This window comes from Girardinichthys multiradiatus, chromosome 6, assembly GCF_021462225.1.
Source record: "Girardinichthys multiradiatus isolate DD_20200921_A chromosome 6, DD_fGirMul_XY1, whole genome shotgun sequence".
In the NCBI taxonomy this organism is placed as follows: domain Eukaryota; kingdom Metazoa; phylum Chordata; class Actinopteri; order Cyprinodontiformes; family Goodeidae; genus Girardinichthys; species Girardinichthys multiradiatus.
The window spans coordinates 23091901-23112606 of NC_061799.1; the positions used below are offsets into that span (position 1 = coordinate 23091901).

At 40.2% G+C, this 20706-nt stretch overlaps 1 protein-coding gene across 1 annotated transcript in view; it reads right to left on the bottom strand.

Moving 5' to 3' along the window:
* The window catches only part of tnr (tenascin R (restrictin, janusin)), a 285913-nt gene that overhangs the window by 108437 nt on the left and 156770 nt on the right, over positions 1-20706 (bottom strand). Inside the window, exons 3-7 of the mRNA XM_047369054.1 lie at positions 19159-19273; positions 13364-13580; positions 13130-13230; positions 12316-12478; positions 10359-10835 (exon numbers count right to left, since the gene is read on the bottom strand). Coding sequence (XP_047225010.1) covers positions 10359-10835; positions 12316-12478; positions 13130-13230; positions 13364-13580; positions 19159-19236 — 1036 coding nt within the window. The 5' untranslated portion in view covers positions 19237-19273. The remainder of the gene's footprint in view (positions 1-10358; positions 10836-12315; positions 12479-13129; positions 13231-13363; positions 13581-19158; positions 19274-20706) is intronic.

Consider the following 20706-nt stretch of genomic DNA (forward strand, 5'->3'; position numbering starts at 1 on the left):
TAATGAAGTCATATTTAGACAATAATATAACTGATGGCAACAGTATTAGTAAAAAGATTTGAAAAATGAGAGCAGTATTTATTTGTTCAATAAGATGTTCTGGTCAACTGAGAATCATAACTAATATTATAGACAGTTAATGTCTTACCTTCAATAAATCTATATCAGTTCATCCCATGGACCTAAGCGGACAACTTGTCCAGAAGCAGACAAGACCAAAGTCATCGTCTACCATCTAAAACAACTTTAATGTGAATAATGTCATAGCAGTTTATGCATGTGAACTTTAAAAAATGGTATTATGTGATTGTAAAGCTATTGTTTCGCAAATGCTGCATACTGATGGTTTAGCCCTAAGCAAGTCTCCACACTTTAAATTAGGAATCAAAACATTAGACGCACCATATGAACACTCGGCTGTAGCAGCTCAAAGGATTGGTTTTAATCACTCATAAAACAAAGCCAAATCAAATCCCATCCATATTCATTTGGCTACTCTCGAGATGACTTCTGCATCAGAGTCAGCACACATTCAGAAGCATCTGATACCACGGAGCATAAACACTGTTGTAATTAAAGACACTTCAGATGGCTCACTAAATACCTTTAATTTCACCAGCTCTCTGATACTGCACATTCCCACAAGCATGTCGGACAGGAGCACCTCCCGCATTCCCTCTCGCTACAAGCTTGTAGCGAGAGGTGAGAATTTCAAGCCATAAACCTGAGCAACAGCGATGAATGTAAATGTGGAGGCATATGCTGGAGTGTTTACAGCTTCCCTTCCCACAAAGAACAAAAGGGAGGCAGGAGAGACAAGTGAAGGACATATACAAGAAGATGAAACAGCGGACATGAACAGTTTGAGTTGGAGACACACAGAGGACAGAGGAGAGTGGGAAAAGCGGATGGAGCCTGTGCGTGAGGGGAGTAAATAATTAACCCTTAAAGATGATCAAGTGAGAGATAAAGACAAGTAGCATGAATCAGACACGAGTAAAGACCAATGGCTGTAATGATGTGATAAACAACCTCTCACCCCTGTGATACAGGACACCACTGCACAGCGACAAGGCCTCCTCTGGGAACTTTTGGGGCATTTTAGTATTTATTTCAGCTACTTTCTCACGTGCCTGACAGATGGGCACATGCTGTGCAGTAGCTTGTTCATTTTAAGGCAGCGGGGACAACTTCTCCAACATTCGTAACTAGATTTATTTCATCAGTCCAAATCAACCTTGTTGGGTATAGGGAGGAAATAACAAACCAAGAGAGGCAACAGGAATCTAGAGGAAAGAAGAACGGTGATGAAATAAGGTCACATCCACTCAAAACTAAAGGCATAAATCAAGCTGAAAGACAAGGGCTGACAATCTAAAATTTGTCAACAGTCCTGAAGCTAAAATGTGTACATTTTCTTTAAAGAGAAATGTACTATTCAAGAATATCCTTGAGCTTTTACTATTATTTAAATATGATACAGCTGCAAAACAAAAGTTTCAACATACCAGTATTTACTGAGGAGAACAATGTTTTTCTAAGGCTGTACATAGATACATGATGAGGAGTGTAATCGAAAAGCCTGAAGAAACAGTTCAAATGATCTGCTATATAAGGATAAAGTTACACAGTATACTTTTTTTTTACTTATTACATTTCTTAAGGTTTTACTTTTAGTTTAAAAAATAAATTTTTAGTGTTTATTTCAAAAAGAGTAATATGCCGAAGGTTATTTCAGAATCTTGCGTCAAGTCTGCAGGTCTCATTAGGTGTAATCAGCATCCTATTACAGATACATGACCTTGATCATAAAATAAATCACCTAACAACAAAGGTCAGTCCATCATCAGATTTGTCATTGTGTAATTAAGTTCTCTTACTGACTGATTGAGTTAAGACGTTATACAGTGCTCTGAAAAAGTGTTTACCTCCTTGCAAATGTTTTCTGTTTTTGCTTGTTTGTCACATTTGAATGTGTCAGATCATCAAAAAAATTTAAATCTTAGACAAAGATCTTTTATTGAAATCATGATTTCATGCATTATTGGGAAAAACTAGCAAACCGACCTAGCCCATTGGAAAAGCAATTGTCGGGATTATTGCCTGACCTGCTGATATAATAAATAATTTAAATAAAATCTCTGATAGCTGCAAGATTTTAAAAAGCAACACATCATTCTCTAACTTTGAATAGTTTTTGAACTCTACTATTCAAAAACAGTAGAGTGAGTCAAGATGGGGTTACATAGCAACTTCCCAGACCTTGGAATGCCAGCAAACCAAGGTGAAAGCCATAATCCACACTCAATTCAATTCAATTTATTTATATAGCGCCAATTCACAACACATGTTGTCTCAAGGCACTCCACAACAGTCAGGTACATACATTCCAATTAATCCTAACCATTGAACAGTGCAGTCAGATTCAGTTATTTATTCAAATTGGATAAAAAGTTTTTCTGTCTAAGAAAACCCAGCAGATTGCATCGAGTCAGAGACTTGTAGCAGTAACTCCTCCTGGATGAGCATGTAGAGACAATGGACAGTCACCGGCGTTGACTTTGCAGCAATCCCTCATACTGAGCATGCATGTAGCGACAGTGGAGAGGAAAAACTCCCTTTTAACAGGAAGAAACCTCCAGCAGAACCAGGCTCAGTGTGAGCGGCCATCTGCCACGACCGACTGGGGGTTTGAGAGAACAGAGCAGAGACACAAAAAAGAACACAGAATCACTGATCTAGTAGTACTTTCTATGGGAAGGAAAAGTAAATGTTAATGGATGTAGCTCCTTTAGTTGTTTCATCTAGAAAGAAAGAACAGATAAACTCTGAGCCAGTTTTCAAGGTTAGAGTCTGAAAGAGAGCACATAGAGTTAGTCACAGTAAAAGCTCAGTCAGTAGCTAGGTCTAGGAGAGAGAAAGGGTTAAACACTGAAAGACAGGGCCATGTGGATCATCGGTAGAGGGTGAGCATTAAGTTGTTGCCAGCAGAAGCTCGGACGATGCCCCTCTCCAGAAAGGTGTCACAGGTAGACACAGAGTCAGGCCAGTTGTAGCTTCTAGGAAGAGAAAAGAGAGAGAAAATAAAGTTAGAAGCTGAAATAACAGCAAATAATGCAAAATTGGAGAGTAGTGTGAAAATGTAGCGAAGAGAGTGAAAGTGGTCATTATGTCCTCCAGCAGCCTATAAGCCTATAGCAGCATAATTACAGAGATAGCTCAGGATAACCTAAGCCACTCTAACTATAACCTTTATCAAAAAGGAAAGTTTTATTCCTAGCCTTAAAAGTAGACAGGGTGTCTGCCTCACAGACTAAAACTGGGAGCTGGTTCCACAGGAGAGAAACCTGATAACTAAAGGATCTGCCTCCCATTCTACTTCTAGAGACTCTAGGAACCACCAGTAAACCTGCAGTCTGAGAACGAAGTGCTCTGTTAGGAACATATGGAACAATCAGATCTCTGATTTATGATGGAGCTAGATCATTAAGAGCTTTATATGTGAGGAGAATTTTAATTCTATTCTGGATTTAACAGGGAGCCATTGAAGGGAAGCTAAAATAGGAGAAATATGATCTCTTTTTTTAATTTTCATCAGAACTCTTGCTGCAGCATTTTGAATCAGCTGAAGGCTTTCAACTGCATTTTGTGGACATCCTTATAGTAAAGAATTACAATAGTCCAGCCTTGAAGTAACAAATGCATGGACTAGTTTTTCAGCGTCACTCCTGGATAGGATATTTATAATTTTGGCAATGTTCTGGAGGTGAAAGAAGGAAATCCTAGAAACCTGTTTAATATGGGATTTAAATGACATGTCCTGGTCAAAAATAACACCAAGGTTTTTTACTTTATTACCGGGGGTCAATTTAATACCATCCAGGTTAAGTGATTGACTAAGCAGTTTCTTTTTTAAAGACTCCGGTCCAAAGACGACAACTTCTGTCTTGTCTGAATTTAGAAGCACACCTGGAGAAAACATGCAGCAGTGGTGAACCTTCACAGGAAAGGCCAGTCAATCAACATTGCTAACACACAGCATATTGACGAGTCAACCAGGAGGTCACAAAACATCCCAGAACAACTTTCTAAGCCCTGCAGGCATCGTTTGTCTCAGTTAAGTTCCTTGTTCAAGATTTAACATTAAGAAAGAGACTGGGCAAAAATTGCATCCATTAGAGTTCCAAGGCCAAAACCACAGATGACCACAAATAACATAAAGACCCAACTCACAGTTGCCAAAAAAACATCTTGAATTTACCCAAGACTTTAGGGGAAATATCCTGAGGACTGACAAGAAAAAAAGTTTCACTTTTTAGGAGGTGTGCATCAGCTTACATTTGACCTGAAACAAACGCAGCATTTCAGAAACAGACCATCATACTGGGAGTCAAACATTGTGTGAGGGTTACAGACTGTTTTCCTTCCTCAAGACATGGACAAGTTGTCCTTATTAATGGAATCGTGGTAGGAAAGCAGTGCTTTTTCATTTACCAGGAACTTTTGAATTGTGTTTTTTGCAGGGAGGGTAGTAAGCATTTCAATTTGGTTAAAAGATGTTAGCACTATAATCCAGTTGTAGCAGTTTAAAACCATCTACAGCTCAGTGAACCTTAATCACAGCAGGTTTTAAATTATAAATGTCTGTTACAGATGTCTGTTGTGAAAGAGGGATTTAATTCTTTTTTCAAAGTAATATTTTAGGGTTTAAACCCATTAATGTTCTGAGACACATATTAAAAAAACACAATAACCATGCATTATTAACAAATTTGCAACAGATATGGACCTGCTGTTGCTGCTAATGTTGCTTCTTTGTAAAAAAAAGAGGAAATATCCAGTAAAAACACTTGTGTCAGAGGTCAAAGCAAATGTTACAAACAAGGTATCTGAAATACCATCTTAGAATTTACATAAAATAAGATCTTGAAGCAGATGGGCTACAGCAGCAGAAGACCACACAACAGATGAGGACAGGAAACTGAAACTCCAGTTTTCACAGACATACCAAAATTCGACAATAACAGATTTGATAAATGTTGCCAGGTCTGATGAATTTGATTTCAGCTGAAATATTCAGATGATAGGGTCACGAGTTTGGCATAAACCACATGAACCCATTCTGTCTTGTGGTTCTCAGTCTAATGTTGTGGGTAATTTTTTCTTAACACAGTCCAGGCCCCTGAGTACCAACTTAGCCGAAGCCTACCTGAGTATTTTTGACTACCATGTCCATCCCATTACGACCACAGTGCAGCCATCCTCTGATGGCTACTTCCACCAGGAAAATGCACCATATGAAAACACTTAAATAATCTCAAACTGGTTTATTGAACATGACAATGAATTCCTTGCACTACAATGACCTGCAGAGTCACCAGATGTAAATCCAGAATAGCACCTTTGAGATGTGGTGGAACAGAGGATTTGCATCATGGACCTGCAGGCAAAAGGGGATCCTACCCTGTTTTATCAAGGTTAATCTGAAGTGTCTGGTGAATATATTTTACTCGGAAGGGTTCCCTGCACAAATGTCAGCTTTTATGTGTATATATATATATATATATTTTTTTTTTTGTTGCTGAAATTCTTCACACTGATTAAACCTCTAAAACATCTGTCGTCATTGATATGATATATTAATATCTCCATGTCTTGAAACATCTTAGATGATACACTTACATTTTTGCCTCATTTAGTATGCTGGCATCTGCGAATACACAAATTAGCCCTGGCTCTCCACTCATCTCCTGTGTGCCCTAGTAACATCCACCTCCTTCCCTCTTCTCAACCTCTTCTTACTGATTAAAGAGAACAGCAATTTAAGCCTACAGTTTATGAGCACAGAGACACATATACACAGTTACACGAGAAGCAGATTCAGGGGAAGGAGCTGATGTTGTATGGTTTCCTATACTCGTTCAAATGTATTAAAGTGCAATTTAAAGCCCACATATTATCACATTTACAGCCAGAAAATGTAAAACTCTTGATTGTTAGTCAGTCATTTTCTACCGCTTATTCCATAGTGGGTCACGGGGGAGCTGGTGCCTATCTCCAGCAGTCTATGGGTGGGAGGCAGTGTACACCCTGGACAGGTTGCCAGTCCATCACAGGGCAACACACAAACACACTCATTCATACACCTAAAGGCAATTTAGAGTGACCAATTAACCTAACAGGCATGTCTTTGGACTGTGGGAAGAAGCCAGAGTACCCGGTGAGAACCCACACATGCATGGGGAGAACATACAAACTCCATGCAGAAAGACCCCAGGCCAGGAATTGAACCCAGGACCTTCTTGCTGCAAGGCAACAGTGCTACCAACTGCACCACCGTGCAGCCCACTCTTGATTGTATAAAACAAAATATTTACACCAACAGTAGACATGCAACAAAACTCCTCCATTTTTACAAGAAAACGTTATCATGTAAACAGGGCATTAGACTAGTTTAGCAATAGTAAATTGTTTTTATGTTGGTAAACACATTTTTATACTGTGTTTTCATAAATCATTATTATTATTGTTATTTTATTGTTATTAATTTTGTTAGAAAAAAAAAAAGAACTTTTTTTTGTGGTACTAGAGGACTTTATATTTCGATAGTAGGTAGACAGGAAAGAGAGGGAGGGAGACATTCAGCAAAGGTTGCTAGGTCCAGGATTCGAACCCGGGACAGTCGCACTGAGGAGTATAGCCTCTGCACATGGTTGTGTGCTTAACCGCTACACCACCAATGAATCACTGAACACAGGACACAGGTGTCTGGAGATTTACTGTTGACCAACTCTGATGGATATTTCGATTTTGCTAATTCTGCACTCTGCAGACACCAATATCACTGAAATACAGCCAGATGATGCTTCTTTTTCATTTCTCACTAATTCCTTCACTTTTCTAGACACGTTTGCATTGAAATCTGGCTGCCCATCTCTATGTTTATCTGACCTTTACCACTGCGCCTGCTGTCTTCAGAGCATCTTCTCCTCTCTCTCTTTCTTTCACAATACTCCATGATTCTAAACATTCTTTGCATGTGATTGGTCACATGATGTGCCCAATAAAATCAAGTACTTTTTAAGTTTTATGTGCCATGTTTCAGTACAACACGCTTCCAGATGTCATTTATAAATACATCAACAACTACTTTCAAAACATTCCTCCTTCATGTTTACCCAGTATAATTAGCTGAGACACAGCTTGGTTATTTTCTCATTGAATTTGTATGAAGAAACACATATGAGCGTAATTTCTAAATAAGTATTTACTTGTCTGATAAGGGATTAGAAACTTTAAAAAAAAGAAAACTATAATATGTTTGGCTTATAAGATTCCACCTATTAGCTCCTATTAACACTGATAAAAAATAATTTAGATTTAAAAGACCAAAAGATCAGACATGAATAGGGGGGCCTGGTATTTTCGATATACCCCTCACATCCTTAAAATATATTGCATTATTGATTTTAAAACCTATATGTGAAATGTAAATCTGTCATGTAATTGCTCTGCAAGTCTCTCAATGCATGTCATGGAAGGGACTTGGGAATACCTCTGCTGTAAGTACCCAATACTACTCTTCTACAGAAGTTGATATCTGTGTCATAGATGGGTATACAGCATTTTCACATAAAAATATTCTTGCCGTTTCTCACCCATGACTGAAAGATCCAATTTAAATTCAACAGTCTCTATTATTTATCATACTGAGAAAATATAGGCCACCATAATTGAAGGAAAAATGCCTGCCATTTTCTTTGGCTCCTGATAACATGAAACACTTAAGCCTGTCACCCTCTGCTCCTCTAGTTATTGAACCGCCGCATATTGGATTCAACCAACTCATCCCTACAAGCAGTGGCTAATTACAAAAAAATAAGCAATTCATCCATCTTGCTTGGTATAGATAATAAACAGAGAGAATGAAATGAAATAATCTGCCTTAGAAATACAATTTTTCCTTCCCGATTTTTTATCACTTGCTCCCCTATCTGTCCCCATCCATCATTTTGTTGACAGGTACCTCAAATGGAAAGAGGAGGATGTGATATTTTGGCACAGAATGCTGGCTTTGAACAAAGGCAAGCACAACTCAGAAACTGTCTCGGCTGCAGTTAATGTGACAGTTGGCTCCCCAGATGAATGTGACTTTTGACAAATGAATGCCGTTAGACCTTCTGCTGTCCAGCAAGTCATGCAACCCCACTACTTGCATTCGCAGCACAGACAGGTTTATTTCTCAGGCCTACAGATATACTAAAAATGGTGGAATCTTCCATCCCACCTCTAGCTTGTGGAATCTACTGTAGGTTAAACACAAAACACAGTAATGGTTAGATAGGTTTTACTTAATTGTTTCTGAGAAATTAATTCACAGAATTTTCAAGCATAAGTATTTTTTAAACACTTGAAATTCTTATACCAGTCACACAAAAAAAACTTTAAAGCGTATGACGTACAACTTCGAATAATTAATATTTTGGCCTCACCCCAAATTCCTCAAAATCAACCTTGGTTTTTAAACAAACATCCACTCAGAACTGTGATATCGCTGGATCATTTTATTTGTTGTTAGTTTTATGTTTTTTTTGTAGTTTATTAAATGTCTTTATTTTCTTCATTTTTCTTTAGTAGTTTTAGTTGAGTCTTACTAGCCTAGTTAAAGAGTTTGTTGACTGAAATATTTTAACTTGGAGCTGAATTATTCTGTCAAGAAATTCTTAGTTTTTGGAGAGAGGTTATTGTGTGTTTATTCTGTATATGTGCATAGGGCTTACTGTTACCAAACTGCAGTGCTCGAATCTCCTATTCCATATATTGTTTTATAATACCACGCCAGTTTGGGCTGGTTTTCCCAGGACAATACCTTCTAGACTAAAGGTTGCTTTGCTAATGGATCATAATCAGGTAGTGTCCTGATTTGTTAGTCTGACTAAAAATGTTATATTCTAACTTCATTAGTAATTCTGGTAATAATTAATTGTTAATTATAATTGTTAATCTAGTTGATAAGATGATAATAACCTTGCTCTAAATGCAAAAAGTTAATGACTAGCGTTTCACCTTTGCTCTTCACCACAGACATCTGTAAGCAGACAAGAAATCCCCCCTTTTATTATCATTTCATTTAGATTTAGGGAAAACCTAAATTTGATGGATGTACAAAAGCATACACACAGCCTAACATATAGTTTTGCAAGCCATGTACAGTAAATGCAAATAGGCCATAATTTTAATCAGCATAAATTAAATGATTAACTGGCTAATACCATGGATTTGGCAAACATAACATGACAGTAGACCAAAACAGGGCTGGAGCAAAGTTTATTCAAGGACTCAGATCATTTAAAAACTAATTGATGTTTGTCCTGTAATCTGATACCTGTGGTATCAATTAGAGACATTTGTCCTAGAAATTGATTTTTTTGAAGTAACATCTTTAGGTTTCCCTGTTGGTTTTTGCTCAGTCGCCCTTTCTAATATGATACCTAGTGGTTTTCCAATCAAGCATATTGTAATATTTCAACCCTGGCACATTCTGGTGTATTTATTTTTCAGGTCAGTGGTGTAGGAAAACCATTGAAATTGGAAAACAACAATCACATATCAATTCCTACATATTCTGTCACATGAGCTTACATGCCATGTGTACTACATACTGACAACCCTGAAATAGAATCAAAGCAGTTGTGACTAAAGTATTTCAACAACGTTGCCCTAAAGGTGTTTTAACATCTTTATCATCAGTGAAAGACTACACGTTACGTTGCTTCTTGACAACTCCAATCAAATAAAAACTCAATCCTCATGGTTAAACATGGTAAAACCTGGTAATTATATTTATAAAGTCTTACACTTAATGCATACACACGACTGGAGATTAGTACCTGGACTGAAAAAGATGGGCCCACCATAGCCATGCAAGTGTTTCATGTGTCTGAAGTTATTGTCTTTAAACAACTTTTACAACTTATCATCTGTAAAGCACTCAGCAACCAACATCTAATATAAATTTAATCAGGGTGCTGGAATTTTTGCCAGTATTTTTAATTGTTGACATTGAAATAGGTGACGTTCTGCAACACAAAACCATGAATGATTCTGTTGATTTTTGGATATACTTTTACAACTACAATTCTTAGAATCACAAGCATGCACTGATATAATTTTATTGCCAAAACAATGGAATACAAAGTTCAGAAAGAGTAATTTTTGCTGTAGGTTTTGTTATTTAAGAATTTTCACTAAGATGTTTTTAAACCTTATTCCTGTTATCATTTTTGAGAGAGTTTTTGCTTCACAGAGTTTAATCCCATATGCCAATGTACTTTTTAGGGTAATATTTGTTAGCTTACCTGAGTTACAATCATCTCCAGCGAAGCCATCCTGGCAGACACAGAACCCCTCCTTACAGACTCCCTTCTTGCTGCAGTTGTTGGCGCAGTAGACCAATGAGCAGTCTTCTCCCACATAGCCGGGCCGGCACTGGCATGTCCCATTGACACACAACCCCTGATCCGAGCAGTCATTGAGACACCGTCCAACCATGCAGTCTTCGCCTGTGAAGGACTCCTCGCACACACACTCCCCATCAATACACAGGCCCCTGCCTGAGCAGTCCAAAGGGCACCGTGGCTCTGAACAGTTGTCACCTCCAAAGTCACGATCACACACACACTCCCCTTCGATACACACCCCCTGACCAGAGCAGTCATTTGGGCAGCGAGGCTCGGAGCAGTTTTTACCGCTCCAACCTTCCTCGCAGATGCAGCCACACAGATCAAAGCTGAAGCTTCCATGGCTGCTGCAGCTGGGGATAAAGTCCAAATGACCTGTGAAGAAAAGTGGAAACAGTGTGTTCTTCATGACAGTTTTTCTGTAATGATTCACATTTTCATTATGCCATGCCTGGGATTTATTTTTCTTTTCATGTCTCTATGTTCTTCCTACCATGGCTCTCTTTTTCAATCAACCTCATTTAGTCCACCTGTGCCATGCCTAATTGTCTCTCTCTTTCACCTTTGCACAGCACTACATACGTTCTCCCCAGTCTGTGCCTCCCTGCCAGATTATCAACTGCTTTGTGCCAGAAGAATTCTAGCAGTTTTAGACTGCTGTCATCTGTCTCCTGTGATCGACCAAGTTCATGCCCTCTGATTTTTCCCTTCTTACCTTGCCCATCTCTATTGTTTATCTGACATCTGGACATAGATACTTGCCCTGACATCCGACAACAACCAATTCTCACCTGAACCCTCAAAGGATACCTACATCTGCCTCCTTGCCTGTTTGTTGAGTATGTCTTTGGATTATTAAGGATTTAATTGTGAAGTTTTTCTTTGTCTGTGATGCCGCCGATGTAATATTCTACAGAATAAAGTGGACCCCTGAATGGATCCTCCGACTTTACTCTCTCTCCAAAAAATCAGGCTGCTTCTCCCCATCTGCTTCTCTGCACTGCGGGTTATTGAAGCTGATCATTTCACGCTCACACTTCCTCTGTATGTTTTGAAGTCACCAACCTGTTTTCTTCTTACCGCCAAGCTACGAGTGGCAATCCAATTTAAGAACCTTAAACGTGATTTCAGATCAATAAATCTATTTTTTTGCTCTTGTGCTGTGGCTGAATTTATGGGTCTTCAGTGTAAACCATTAGAATTTCAGCTGATTCAAAAGAGAAAATCCCAAGCGAAAGATTTTACATGTGCATTAAATTATTTAAATCCATTGTTTGCATGCAACACAATACTTTAAAATTAAATCCAAGCTAAAGACTCTTGTAGCTAAATTACACGAATGCAATACCAAGACTACAAAGACAGTTGTCAGAACATTCACAGTAGTTCAATTAGATTAGTCCTGCAACCATCCTCCTTGGCTGAGCGTGTCATCCCCATTTTGATGCTGATCTTGACTGCTGCAAAAAAAACATTTTCTCACCATAGAGATGGACCTATTTTAGAGAGTATTTGAAATGGGTGATTGTGTCATTGGAACAGATACTTTAGACATAATTTATTCTGTATCTCTGTCCACTCTAGTCCTCTTACAACATGACAGCAGGAGCACCATAGATTTCTACACAAAGCAGATAAAAATGAGTTGCCATCCAGAATCAATAATATGGCGTCGCCTGCCTCATTTTATTTACTCGGCTTACTTTTTTGTTGATCTGTTTACATTTTCCTTTTCCGTTACATGTGTTAGAAATGCTTGAACAAAAGTTAAAGGAGGAAAATGGGAATTAAATTAAATAAAACCAAAAGAATCTAGCTTTATTTAAATGCTTTGTCAGCAATAGACAGAACTCACCCATGGCAGAGCCTTCCCCACAGCATCCAGACCCACACTGAGCTCTGAGCGTGGATACTTCTCTCTCCAGCATCTCCACTCTGGTGGCCAGCTGCTGGATTGTGCTTATTGCTGGACAACTGCATGCTGCTTTTGGTATATTGATGCGGTGAGTAAACGTCACCTAAGCAAGGAGCATCAATTTGGTTTGAATTTCAAAGCATTCATAAGGTGAAGAAATTATATACTTAAAATGTCTCGTGGAGTTTGTTTATCTTTAAAGAATTAGATCTTTAGACTCCTGTTTAAAAATAATAATGATTATGGTCAGTATTTGCATGCATTTGGAGTGCTGTTTTCAACATGTTGAACATCATTCACTTTTCTCAGCTTTGTCCAGTCTGTTGCTCACTTCTGCTGTCTCCAGTAATTCTCAGTATCCCTGAAAGAAACTTCTGGGCAGCTAAATACTATGTTACTGGAGTGTTGTTAAAGCCTAAACTTTGGTTTTATTATATGAATCTTGGGTCAACATTGTGTTATGCACAGAGGCCTGATTGTGGTGTTTTAGATATAACTTTATATATAATTTTCCCACAACTTTAGGCTGTTTACTTGGCTGTTTTTTCAAACATTTCTTTCAATATTTCTATGTTTCTGACACAGAAATTAAAATTATTATTATGAGCAACAAGCCTGAACACAATTAAACAGTAAAGGTTGTAAAAATGAATGATAACAATATGGATAAAAAACACAAGACACTAAATAAGTCAGATAACCCTATTTGAAACTTTTGAAAGTAATAATGCACAATAATGTTCAGATAAGCTACCTGACTCTCCGCATCAAACGTCTGCTCAGTGTATTCTGTTGGCCCAGATGGCTCCACTGGACCCTCAACAGGAGGTCTGGATCCCAACTCGGCATGAGAATCTATAAAGTGTGAAGAATACGTATTAAAACTTTAAAATACAACATGATGTCACACATGCTTCCAAAATGGTAAGATAATTTCTCTAAATTGAGTCGTCACAGCATTCAGCTGATCTGGCAATGACATGGTCACCTGGGGCTTGGGCCACAGATGCATCCAGGTCAACGGAGCACAGAGACTCCATGGGCACGTTAATGTTGTACACATGGTTAAAGACAAGAGGCTGCTCTTGCAGCGTCTGGTTGACTGAGGAAGCAGAGGGGAACTGATCCCCCTCTGGGATCTGCCTTCTCACTCTGGTGGTTCGAACCAGCTTGTTGTCTCCTGATGGAGCAGCATGTGCAGCACCCTGGAGCGAGACACAATATGAAACAAAAAACATTACACATGCTTTGGACTCAGGGGATTCAGGTTTGCTCTCTTTTTGTGTCCTTCATATGACTGTGTATTTACAAAATGATGGAGTAGCGACAAAGAAAAGAGCCCAGGGGGATGACAAACAAGGCAAAATATGAAAAATGGTTTTTACTGGCTGTTACACATACAAAACAATTTTCAAATAGAGAAAATGTAATCTTTAAAAAGCAGTGATGACAGTTCTATATCTTCAAACTGTGTTTTCTGAATCTCAAAGAAAAATATGATCTGAAGGATAGAAGAATTATGAGAGGACAAAATCACATACAGGCAGTCAAGTTATTAGATAAGCAGTGCCATATGAAGAGGCTCGCAAACCCCTTGAACATTTTCACATTTTGTCATGTTACAACCATGAACTTATGAAATATTAACTTTGCTGCCTGTTCAAAATGTTTAAACTGTGTTTTTGTTTAACTGCCATTTCAAAGCTTTGCATCTTGAATTGAAGGTTTTCTTGGTTTTCACCTATGAATGAAAGGGTGCTTTGTTATATTTGTCTACATGAAGAAAACATGAATCCTTTCATGTCTTTGCAAAGTGCATTTGAAGCTGAAAATGTATTCCAAACCTAAGAGCAATCATAGCAATTTACTTTGTGAGCTTCTCCCACTTATAACAGACAGACTGCACTTGCCAACCACATTTTTCCTTTAAAAATTTAAATTTATATTAAACATTATCTGTACTAAAATATGTACTTGACACAGTGCTTGAATACTAGCTGTTTAATGATACAACACAACAGTAAAGCTGTTTCTTGAATTCTATTGACTTATTTACACCATTAGTTATGGAAAGATTTTCTCTGTAATGGCCCGCAAACTATTTTAGCACCACATTTAAGGACCGTATTCAACAAAACTGACAGATCTGGGCTGCAGACAGACCAATTTAACACAAAATCCTTTTAGGAAGCCTGGCTGTAAATACGTGCAGAATGTGTTTTACCCTTCGCAAACAAATGCAGCCACTGGATGAAGGCAAATGTTGCTCTGAAATTGGTACACATCATCCAGATTTAATGGTGCCTATTTATTTCGAGTTACCCATGCTACATCAATCAACAACGTAAGGTCGCTAGATTATTTATATTGAGTATTATCATTATAGTTCTATGCTTTTGCCCTGAGGTTGTAGTATCAGGTAATTTTCCAATACAGACTCCTCTGAAAGATTTGTGGAGGCATTTTTTATCATCAGTCCCAGCACTACCAGGAAGGATTGATGGGTGGGTGACTTTTGCACAGCTTGTTGTAACTTTTAAAAAAAATCTATTCATAATGTAACAATTTCTTTTTTTTTTTTTTTACCGTGTCCTGTCCAGCAGAGTAGCTCTCAGAATTGTTGTCTGAGTGCCAAGAAAAAGCCCAACAGATTTACTTTCACAAGTGGAGCATTACAGCTAATGCTTTAAAGCTCTGCTTGATATTTATAGAAAAACCTGCTTTGGGATTATTTCAATTGTTAGGGACATGGAGACAGATATGAAAAGGAAAAACAGGGAAGCATGAAAGAAAGAGAGGTAGGGCAAAAGGAAAAGGGGAGAGAAGGAGAAAAGAATGGAGGAAAGAAAGAAGGATGAAGGGAATACAAGATAACACAGTGCTTGCTTCTACACCTGCAGAAACATTCATATTAACAGCTATTTTACCAAAAAGTGCACGGTACTTATGAATGCAAGATGTATTTAGTGGTAAATGTGGCTCAATATAGAACATTTGTGTATCCGCCGGCAGCTGTCTATGCACGAGCAGATCCAGCCATGGACTCAGAGACCCGAGACCCCAGGACATATCATTCCTCAAGCAGAGGCCCGACAGAGCCCAGGGGTCTAGGCTCCGGCAAGCAGCCACCGGGAGTGAACACACCAAAGCACCCAGCCCCGGACACCGAGAACCACAAGTACACCAGCGGGCAGAGACACCAACCACCTGCAGGTAGGGTGGTGGGGAGAAAATAGGCCCCACATTTGACGGGGGGCCTAAAATGATCCAGGAGAGGCAGCAGTCCAAGACCCAACTGACACAAAAAACAGGCACAAACACTCACAACCACACATTCCCACCCTCATGCGTACACATAAAAACACTCAAATCCACGCACCCAATGTAAAGACAAACAACAATGGATGTTGTACACTCACTCACCCTCCCCATACATACTCTATAACCCCAGCCCCAGGTCCGGGGGTGGAGACAGGCAGATCGCCCCGGCACCTGACCCTGGGCTGGGCTGGCCTCGCACTAGTGCCTGAACCTGAGCAACCCCAGCCTAGAACCCGACCTGTCCCCCCGCACCCCAGTCCCCAACGACCCCATCCTCATCCGGAGAGGGGGCCATGTACAAAAGAGGGGTCTACATGATCCAAACTAGCCCGCCAACCAGAGCTTTCACAGGATGAAACAGTCCCAACCCCCCACTGAATTCCGATCCTAAACCCATGAGCCCCCCACCCCCAAGGAATCCCAACAGGAATTTCCCCACAGAGCCACCCCCAACCAGGACACAGATATTGAACGCATGCCCCCGACCCAAACGCCATGAATTCCCTCCCCATAAAAACAGGGGCACACCCCTACAGGTCAGCTCCATCCCCGGAAAGCTGACGAAGCCACAACCACACAGCGCAAGCTCCACACACAGCCCCGCTTCAAGTACCCCCGCCGCATCCTGCTCACAACATGCCGCGACGGCAATGCAAGGGCCCCATGCAACGCTACCCCAGCCCGCGCCCACAGGCGCAACAGGGCAGACGCCGTGGAACCACCGACCACACACCAAGATGATACAAACTCACCCGGTAAGAGGTCCCCCACCAGCGGCAAGCACCTGAGGCTGGCGTCTCCCACCACACCCCTCGTAACCACACAAACACACCACATCACCGCCACTGCAACAATAGCCCAGGGAGAAACATTATCCAGCTTAGCTCTACCATCGCCGCTCAGCCGATCCAAATGCCGGTGACCCCACATCCAAACAGAGGACACAACCCATCCAACCACACCAGGCAGAGCACAACCCGCCAGTCACCCCAGTGCCACATCTCAATCAACACTGCTCACTGCCCGGCCAAGACCCTAACGTAACAATTTCAAAGTAAACATGCAGTAACATTTCATTAATACTAAGAGTATCTTAATAAAATACTCAGTCCCTCATACCATCCTCATGGAGTCGGTTTCTAACCGTTTGTGCAGACACATGCACATTTGTGGCCTGCTGGAGGTAATTTTGCAGGGCTCTGACAGTGTTCCTCCTTGCACAAAGGCGGAGGTAGCGGTCCTGCTGCTGGACTGTTGCCCTCCTACGGCCTCCTCCATGTCTCCTGGTGTACTGGCCTGTCTCCTGGTAGCGCCTCCAGGCTCTGGACACTACGCTGACAGACACAGCAAACCACAGCTCGGATTGATTTGCCATCCTAGATGAGCTGCACTGCCTGAGCCACTTTTGTGGGTTGTAGAGTCCGTCTCATGCTACCACAAGTGTGAAAGCACCACCAACATTCAAAAGTGACCAAAACATCAGCTAGAAAGCATAGGTACTGAGAAGTGGTCTGTGGTCCCCACCTGCAGAACCACTCCTTTATTGAGTGTGTCTTGCTAATCGCCAAATATTTCCCCGTTTTCTATTCCATTTGCACAACAGCATGTGACATTGATTGTCAATTAGTGTTGCTTCCTAAGTGGACAGTTTGATTTCACAGCAGTTTGATTTACATGGAGTTATATTGTGCCTTTATTTTTTTGAGCAGTATATATATATATATATATAAATATATATATATATATATATATATATATATACACTGCTCAAAACAATAAAGGGAACACTTAAAAAACACAATATAACTCCAAGTAAATCAAACTTCTGTGAAATCAAAATGTCCACGTAAGAAGCAGCACTGCTTGACAATAGATTTCACATGCTGTTGTGCAAATGAAATAGAAAACGGGGAAATATTTGGCAATTAGCAAGACACGCTCAATAAAGAAGTGGTTCTGCAGGTGGGGACCACAGACCACTTCTCAGTACCTATGCTTTCTGGCTAATGTTTTGGTCACTTTTGAATGTTGGTGGTGCTTTCACACTCGTGGTAGCATGAGATGGACTCTACAACCCACACAATTGGCTCAGGTAGTGCAGCTCATCCAGGATGGCACATCAATGCGAGCTCTGGCAAGAAGGTTTGCTGGGTCTGTCAGCGTAGTGTCCAGAGCCTGGAGGTGCTACCAGGAGACAGGCCAGTACACCAGGAGATGTGGAGGAGGCCGTAGGAGGGCAACAACCCAGCAGCAGGACTGCTACCTCCGTCTACGTACAAGGAGGAACAGGAGGAGCACTGCCCGAGCCCTACAAAATGACCTCAAGCAGGCCACAAATGTGCATGTGTCTGCACAAACGGTTAGAAACCGACTCCATGAGGATGGTTTGAGGGCCCAATGTCCATAAATGGGGGTTGCGCTCACAGCCCAACACTATGCAGGACGCTTGGCATTTGCCAGAGAACACCAGGATTGGAAGATTTACCACTGGCGCCCTGTGCTCTTCACAGATGAGAGCAGGTTCACACTGAGCACATGTGACAGAGTCTGGAGACACCGTGGAGAGTGATCTGCTGCCTGCAACATCCTTCAGCATGACAGGCAGTGGGTCAGTAAAGGTGTGGGGTGGCATTTCTTTGGAGGGCAGCACAGCCCTCCATGTGCTCGCCAGAGGTAGCCTGACTGCCATTAGGTACCGAGATGAGATCCTCAGACCCCTTGTGAGACTATATGCTGGTGCTGCTGGCCCTGGGTTCCTCCTGATGCAGGACAATGCTAGACCTCATGTGGCTGGAGTGTGTCAGCAGTTCCTGTAAGATGAAGACATTGAAGCTATGGACTGGCCCGCCCGTTCCCCAGACCTGAATCCGATTGAGCACATCTGGGACATCATGTCTCCCTCCATCCACCAACGTCACGTTGCATCATAGACTGTCCAGGAGTTGGGGGATGCTTTAGTCCAGGTCTGGGAGGAGACCCTTGAGGACAACATTTGCTGTCTCATCAGGAGCATGCCCAGGCGTTGTAAGGAGGTCATACAGGAACGTGGAGGCCACACACAATACTGAGTTTCATTTTGACTTGTTTTAAGGACATTACATCAAAGTTGGATCAGCCTGTAGTGTGTTTTTCCACTTTAATTTTGTATGTGATTCCAAATCCAGGCCTCCATTGGTTAATACATTTGATTTCCTTTGATGATTGTTGTGTGATTTTGTTGTCAACACATTCAACTTTGTACAGAACAAAGTATTCAAGGAGAATATTTCTTTCATTCAGATCTAGGATGTGTTATTTGAGTGTTCCATTTATTTTTTTGAGCAGTGTATATATATAGTATATATATTTATACATGCTGTCAAATTCATTATTTGTCTGCCAACTTTAGGTTTGATCTTGGCTTAAAGAAATAAGGATAAAATATATTTTTAAATAAGACTTATGTTGCTTGGTCAATTTTACCTGTAGTGCAAAAAGCAGAGCCAGTGCCAGGATTGCTGTGATCTCTGTGGCCCAATGAAGCTGCTTTAATTGTGGCATCCTGGCAACACACCTTACCACTGTTCTCCACTCACACCTTTTGAGGAATGAGAAGAAGAGAAAAAAGAAAAGCCGTTAGTCTAAATGACATTTCCAAAGGAAGCAGTTAGCACAATGGCCTTTATGCATCTGTACATAAATACACTTGTTACTGTGCACACACTGAAAAAGAAGTTCACAACTTTGGGTTGTGTATAACTGCAGACCTCAGAACTTTTTCTTATTTAATATAAAAATAAATTCCTTTGATCTGACATATAATAATTGATGCTAGAAGTAAAACTAAAATGAAAAAGAATTAATAAGGAATTTTTCCCCAAGCAGGTGAGAGGTAAATTTAACATCAAATCTGGAGCTACACATTAGACGCATACTTTAGCTTCACTAGCCGGGTTTAGTGAAATAACATGCAAATACACAATACAAAACTTGTTGAGCCCCCATCAGGTCCTGGCTGATGGCCCATATTGCCAATATCAGGAACCTGGTGTAAAAAAGTGTGATGGAAGCAAAGACTGGAAACTTATAGGCAATTTAACCAGGAATACAATTCCAAAGGGAGTGATTTAGAGTTGATTGGGTTTCGTCACAACAGTAAAAACGAGAATTCAAACTAAAGAGTCTATTTTTGCTGTGAGTATTGAGGACATTCAATGGCGTTTGAAGGAGATTTGCAATGATTTCATGCCCAATTATCTTCAGATTCATCATGTTTGTGTATGTTTGCTGGATAAGATGAGTCTGTGTTGTTTGAATTCTAGAATCCTCCTTTTATTATCTCAACAGTGCATCTCATGTTGGTAAAGTGGGCTGCTTCTCTCAGCTGGAACCTTTTGTGAGAGCAAGATGGAAACTGTCCTATCCCATCGCCCTTTTTATCTTTAAGGTAAAATGTGGAATCATCAGTATATTTGCACATAAATATGAACCAACAAGGTTTCCAGTGCCTGAGCGAGGTATACCTAAGATTATTTCTCATTTATTTACACACTGTGACTTTATTTCTTATTAATGTGAACTTAATGTCTCAGGCTTACCATCAACATGTTTTAAATTCAAGCAAAGGAACACATTACTGTTTACATTCTTGTACATCTATATTATTAAATCTTATGTTTTATAAAGAAGTGCTGAAAAAACAATCTTGATACACATAGTAATTGCATATAACTTATTTAGCTCATATGTTACAATCTACCACAACCCTTGATTTTACAGATCAATTTGGCCTTGCTGAAAAAGACTTCAAGCCTGTGCTCAGAGATGGAAAATATTTAACTTTAAAAGTCATCCCCTTAAGCTTGGAGCAGCGGCCTGACACCACAACAGTCATTTAACTGCTAAATAGACCAAAAGAAACAACAAGAATGTAAATGATGGTGTGGGCAAAGCCAACTGTACCAATCCTGTTAACGGAAAAGCTACTTTAGATCGTCGCGCCATCCTTAAGAGAGGTTGAGTGATAAATGG